At 55.6% G+C, this 6,618-nt stretch overlaps 1 protein-coding gene across 1 annotated transcript; it reads right to left on the reverse strand.

The window, feature by feature from the left end:
• Positions 1 to 614: 614 nt before the first annotated feature.
• On the reverse strand, positions 615 to 2,981 carry LOC137358812 (zinc finger protein 256-like). Its single transcript, XM_068025054.1, has 2 exons — positions 2,913 to 2,981; positions 615 to 2,432 (listed from the first exon to the last, which is right to left on the reverse strand). Exon 2 carries the CDS (start codon positions 2,329 to 2,331, stop codon positions 1,222 to 1,224), a length of 1,110 nt encoding a protein of 369 aa, XP_067881155.1. The 5' UTR covers positions 2,332 to 2,432; positions 2,913 to 2,981; the 3' UTR covers positions 615 to 1,221.
• Between the last annotated feature and the right edge of the window lie 3,637 nt (positions 2,982 to 6,618).

A 6,618-nucleotide genomic window follows, 5' to 3' on the forward strand; every position in this document is an offset into this window, starting at 1 on the left:
ATTACTAGTTGAATAACATAACCACTATTGTACAGCACCCCCACTCTGCTCCATCTCCTCCTATGAGGAGAGGTTGAGTAAACTAGGTCGATATTCCCTGAGGTTTAGAAGAATAAGATGTGATCTGACTGAGACATAAATTATTAAGGGACTTGACCGGGTCGATGCTGAGAAAATGTTTCCCCTATCTGGGCAATCTAGAACACCGGGTCACAGTCTCAGGATAAGGGATCAGCCATTTAGGACTGAAATGAGGCGAAATTTCTTCATTGAAAGGGTTGTGAATCTTTGGAATTCTCTTCCCCAGGGAGCAGTGGATGCTCAGTCATTGAGTATATTTAAGACAGAGATTGATAGATTTTTGGGTACTGAGGGAATTAAGGGATATGGGGATAGTGCGGGAAGGTGGAGTTGAGATGATCAGCCATGATCTGGGTGAATGGCAGAGCAGGCTCGAAGGGCCAAATGGCCTCCTCCAGCTCCTATTTCTTATGTTCATTAAACCTCAGTCTGGTTCCTCTCGAGCTGCTGAGTGAGTGAGTTAAATCTTTCTTGACAAATCACCAAGATACCAGATGACAAGTCATGACCGAAACATCATTTATTGGTTACAAATCACAACTTAGTTAAATCTGGACACACAGACACTTTATAAACATGTATAAACACATTTAAATGTAATCAGAGTTATCCAGCAGTTCAGCACTAATAGGGAGAGTATTTCACAAAACAAGTAACAAAGATGAACCAGACGATTCAGTGATTGACTGTAAATCAACACTAATGGATGCTGAGTATTAATTACAGCAGGGACCGGAGTCTGAGCTTATAAATTGGTGAGTTTACTTGAAGAGCAATTCCTTCACTATCTGACATGTTAACAGTTGTGAACAGCCTGTCTATCCAACAGCTCCAGTCTACGAGTGCTCAGAAACATAGAGCTTAAACAGCCTCATTTTTGAGCTGATATAGAGTTACAGGATTGGCCTGTGATCTGTTTATTGTTCATCTTTTGTTCAGTACATTGACTGAGTGGATTTAAATTGAAAATGAGGTTTGAAGACATGATGGTCTGTTCACACATGAATGAGAGATGCTGTGGGCCAGACGCTCAGTCCAAGAGGAGCAACTGACATCAGAAATAAACCCCAACTGTCAGAATGAACATGGTTCAATCTGGATGTGATGAACAGCAGCAACAGCAGAATCCAACCCCTGTAATTATCTGTGAACTCGCTGGTGTGTCACCAGGTGGGATGACTGAGTAAATCTCTTCCGACACACGGAGCAGGTGAATGGCCTCTCCCCAGTGTGAACTCGCTGGTGCCTCAGCCGAGCGGATGAATTAGCAAATCCCTTCCCACACTCAGAGCAGGTGAATGGCCTCTCCCCAGTGTGAACTCGCTGGTGCGTCAGTTGGGCGGATGAATGAATGAATCCCTTACCACACTCAGTGCAGGTAAATGGCCTCTCCCCAGTGTGAACTCGCTCGTGTGTGAGTAGGGCGGATGAATAAATGAATCCCTTCCCACACTCAGTACAGGTGAACGTCCTCTCCCCAGTGTGAATTCGCTGGTGTGTCAGCAAGATTGATAACTGAGTGAATCCCTTCCCACATTCTGTGCAGGTGAACAGCCTCTCCCCAGTGTGAACTCGCTGGTGCATCAGCAGGGTGGATGACTGAGTAAATCCCTTCCCACACTCAGAGCAGGTGAACGGCCTCTCCCCAGTGTGAACTCGCTGGTGCATCAGCAGGGTGGATGAATGAGTAAAACCCTCCCCACAATCGGAGGAGGTGAATGGCCTCTCCCCAGTGTGAATTCGTTGATGTGCGAGCAGGTTCCATGACAGAGAGAATCTCTTCCCACACTCAGTGCAGGTGAACGGCCTCTCCCCAGTGTGAACTCGCTGGTGTTTTAGTAGGGCAGATGAACGAATGAATCCCTTACCACACTCAGTGCAGGTAAATGGCCTCTCCCCAGTGTGAACTCGCTTGTGTGTGAGTAGGGAAGATGAATGAATGAATCCCTTCCCACACTCAGTGCAGGTAAATGGCCTCTCCCCAGTATGAACTCGCTGGTGGGCGAGTAGGGAGGATGAATGAGTGAATCCCTTCCCACACTCAGTGCAGATGAACGGCCTCTTCTCAGTTTGACTGTGTCGATGAGTTTCCAGCTCAGACGTGTAATTTAATTCTTTCTCACGGTCCCCACATTTCCACAGCTTCTCCCCAGTCTGACTACACTTGTGTACCGACAGGCCAGCTGATCGGCTGAAGCCTCGTCCACACACAGAACACGTGTACGGTTTCTCCACACTTTTTGCTTCCATGATCAAAGGCCGATGATATTCAGATCCTGATGAATCGAGTGACTGTCACATCTTGAAGTGATGTTTGAGTTTCCTTCCGCAAATCCTCCCTTTCTAATATCCTGTAACATGAAGTTACAACAGGAAAAAGGGAGTGAGAGAGAACCCACAAAAACACAAAGACAAGTTGTGAAATTGAGCTGAATGAATCTGGTAATTTGTGGGACCAGAACAGAGAGTGGGCGGGGCTTCAGGGTCCAAGTGACCAGGACAGAAAATCATTGACTCATTAATTTCATTCTCACTCTGCACACAGGGGCTGGAGAACTGAACCCAGCCACAGTAGAGGGAGGGAGAAAACTGGCAGAGGAGGAAAGAAATGGTGCAGATGGTGTCATGGGTTTGGATTTCAGCACAGGGAGGAGGGAGAGTGTGTGGGACTGCGATTTACAGCTTTGGGGAAACAAGAGAGGAATAAAATGTTCCATCGGATCTCGAATTGTCTGTTCTGAATTTCTATCCTGTACTGACAGTGATGACTTTTATTACCTCCTTTTACAGGGTATTAGGAGAGGATTTACACACATTGATTTGATGCTCACTCTGCACACAGGGGCTTTCGCACCATCTCTCCTGAAGGTGCTGGGGTCACTGTTTACATCCCACTGAACTGTAAGAAAGAATATCTTATTAGATGATATTAAAGATAGTATTATATTATAATACTATAACGAGAGGCCGTTCACCTGCTCCGTCTGTGGGAAGGAATTTAATCGATATCCAAAATGCTGAGACACCAGTGAGTTCACAAGTGACTGTAGCTGTTGCATTCTGTAATTATTGCTGCTGTTAATCACATCCAGGACTGAACCATATTCATTCTGACAGTGGGGCTTATATCTGCTGTGTTAATATTCTTTCTAGCTGGGGTGGAGTTTAATATTCCAGCAACTGATTTGCTTTACTTTGTAACTTTTACTCTTCAAATAAAGTAGCTCCCTTTGGGCTATTCTCAGGGTTTTGTGGGATGAAACCAAACAGTGATTTACTTGTACTTTTGGCAATTTTGTATATTATATTCACTGCTCACAATGAGATCTGTTCTACATTGGGAAGACCAAACACAGATAGGGTGATCACTTTGAGAAACATCTCCATTCAGTCTGAAAGCATGTTCCTGGGTTTCCAGTCACTTCCCATTTTAATTCTCCGTCCCACTCCCACTCTGACCTCTCTGTCCTCGGCCTCCTGCCCTGTTCCAATGAAGCTCAATGGGAGTTCAGCAGTTTCTGTAACAACAGACAGTTGTCAGGATCTGGAACGCTCCACCTGAAAAAGGTGGTTGAACCTGATTCTATCAGTCATTTTAAAAGGGAGTTGACAGGTATTTGAGAATGAGGAACTTACAGGCTTACAAACACCAAGTGGGTGTGTGGGACTAAGCACAACTGCTCTTTCAAAGGGCCAGCACAAGCACAAAGGGTTGAATGGCCTCCTTCTGTGCTGTAAATTTCTATGATTCTAGGAGTTGGCCATTTAGCCCCTCGAGCCTGTTCCACCAGGAAATGAGATCATGGTTGATCTGTGATCTAACTCTATATACCCGACTTTGTCCCATTTCCATTAATACCTTTGGTTAACAAAGATCTATCAATGTCAGATTTAACATTAACATTGATCTCGCATCAACTGCTGTTTGTGGAAGAGAGTTTCAAATTTGTACCACCTTTTGTGTGTAGAAATGTTTCCTAACTTCACTCCTGAAAGGTCTGGCTCTAACTTTTACTCTACGCCTCCTAGTTCGACACTCCAGAACATCCAGCCCATGGGCCAGAATCCAGCCTGTCAATGGTATCCATCGCACCTGACAATGGTTACAGCTCCTTTACCAACATGGCGGAGACACATCACTGCACACGTCCTCCTTTACCAAGATGACAGACAAGCTTCCGTACCTGATATTTTGGCTCCTTTAGTGAGATGGCGGTAAGCGGGCTGAGCTGCTTCTCTGCTGGCGCTTCCCGCCCAAACTCCATATCCAGTGCAGCCTTCCTGGACGTGAGCTCAGGACCCAGGCCAAGCACTGGCTCTGCCTGCGTATGTACTCAGCCTGGGCCTCAGGCTCTTCATCACCATCTAAGGAGGTGCAGGCCCAGCAGCAAGGTGCAGTGGTAACCAGGCCCTGGGAGCAGGCTGCCGGGGTGACCGGGCCCTGGGAGCAGGGTGCCAGGGTGACCGGGCCCTGGGAGCGGAGCAGAGAGACAGAGGCGGCAGACATGGAGCGAGAGAGAGAGAGCGGGGGAGGGAGGGAGAGGGAGAGAGGGCGGGGGAGGGAGAGGGAGAGGGGCGGGGGAGGGAGAGGGAGAGGGAAGGGGAGGGGGAGGGAGAGGGAGAGGGAGAGGGGGAGGGGGAGGGGGAGGGAGAGGGGGAGGGGGAGGGGGAGGGAGAGGGGGAGGGGGAGGGAGAGGGGAGGGAGAGGGGGAGGGGAGGGGGAGGGGGAGGGAGAGGGGGAGGGGGAGGGGGAGGGAGAGGGGGAGGGAGAGGGGGAGGGGAGGGGGAGGGGGAGGGGGAGGGGGAGGGGGAGGGGGAGGGGGAGGGAGCGGGGGGAGGGAGAGGGAGAGGGAGCGGGGAGGGAGCGGGGAGGGAGAGGGAGCGGGGGAGGGAGAGGGAGCGGGGAGGGAGAGGGAGCGGGGGAGGGAGAGGGAGCGGGGAGGGAGAGGGAGCGGGAGAGGGAGCGGGAGAGGGAGCGGATGAGAGGAGCGGAGAGAGAGCGGGAGAGGGAGAGCGGGAGAGGGAGAGAGAGCGGGAGAGGGAGAGAGAGCGGGAGAGGGAGAGAGAGCGGGAGAGGGAGAGAGAGCGGGAGAGGGAGAGAGAGCGGGAGAGGGAGAGAGAGCGGGAGAGGGAGAGAGAGTCGGGAGAGGGAGAGAGAGCGGGAGAGGGAGAGAGAGCGGGAGAGGGAGAGAGAGCGGGAGAGGGAAGAGAGCGGGGAGGGAGAGAGAGCGGGAGAGGGAGAGAGAGCGGAGAGGAGAGAGAGCGGGAGAGGAGAGAGAGCGGAGAGGGAGAGAGAGCGGGAGAGGGAGAGAGAGCGGGAGAGGGAGAGAGAGCGGGAGAGGAGAGAGAGCGGGAGAGGAGAGGAGAGCGGGAGAGCGGGAGAGGAGAGAGAGCGGGAGAGCGGGAGAGGGAGAGAGAGCGGGAGAGCGGGAGAGGGAGAGAGAGCGGGAGAGCGGGAGAGGGAGAGAGAGCGGGAGAGCGGGAGAGGGAGAGAGAGCGGGAGAGCGGGAGAGGGAGAGAGAGCGGGAGAGCGGGAGAGGGAGAGAGAGCGGGAGAGCGGGAGAGGGAGAGAGAGCGGGAGAGGGAGAGAGAGCGGGGGAGGGAGCGGGGAGGGGGAGGGAGCGGGGAGGAGCGGGGAGGGAGCGGGGAGGGAGCGGGGGAGGGAGCGGGGGAGGGAGCGGGGGAGGGAGCGGGGGAGGGAGCGGGGGAGGAGCGGGGGAGGGAGCGAGCGGGAGGGAGCGGGGGAGGGAGCGGGGGAGGGGGAGGGAGCGGGGGAGGGAGCGGGGAGGGGGAGGGAGCGGGGGAGGGGGAGGGAGCGGGGAGGGGGAGGGAGCGGGGAGGGGGAGGGAGCGGGGAGGGGGAGGGAGCGGGGGAGGGGGAGGGAGCGGGGGAGGGGGAGGGAGCGGGGAGGGAGCGGGGAGGAGGCGGGGGAGGGGGAGGGAGCGGGGGAGGGGAGGGAGCGGGGGAGGGGGAGGGAGCGGGGGAGGGGGAGGGAGCGGGGGAGGGGGAGGGAGCGGGGAGGGAGCGGGGGAGGGGAGCGGGGGAGGGAGCGGGGAGGGAGCGGGGGAGGGAGCGGGGGAGCGGGGAGGGGAGCGGGGGAGGGGGAGGAGCGGGGAGGGGGGAGGGAGCGGGGGAGGGGGGGAGGGGAGCGGGGGAGGGGAGGGAGCGGGGAGGGGGATGGGAGCGGGGGAGGGGAGGGAGCGGGGAGGGGGCGGGAGGTGAGGGAGCGGCGGAGGGGGAGGGAGCGGCGGAGGGGGAGGGAGCGGCGGAGGGGGAGGGAGCGGCGGAGGGGGAGGGAGCGGCGGAGGGGAGGGAGCGGCGGAGGGGGAGGGAGCGGCGGAGGGGGAGGGAGCGGCGGAGGGGGAGGGAGCGGCGGAGGGGGAGGGAGCGGCGGAGGGAGAGGGAGCGGCGGAGGGAGAGGGAGCGGCGGAGGGAGAGGAGCGGCGGAGGGAGAGGGAGCGGCGGAGGAGAGGGAGCGGCGGAGGGAGAGGGAGCGGCGGAGGGAGAGGGAGCGGCGGAGGGAGAGGGAGCGGCGGA

This window comes from Heterodontus francisci, unplaced genomic scaffold (genome assembly GCF_036365525.1).
Source record: "Heterodontus francisci isolate sHetFra1 unplaced genomic scaffold, sHetFra1.hap1 HAP1_SCAFFOLD_737, whole genome shotgun sequence".
In the NCBI taxonomy this organism is placed as follows: Eukaryota; Metazoa; Chordata; class Chondrichthyes; order Heterodontiformes; family Heterodontidae; genus Heterodontus; species Heterodontus francisci.

Excerpts from the sequence above, each read along its gene's own strand:
- LOC137358812 (XM_068025054.1), bottom strand. The coding sequence starts at position 2,331 with ATGGAAGCAAAAAGTGTGGAGAAACCGTACACGTGTTCTGTGTGTGGA.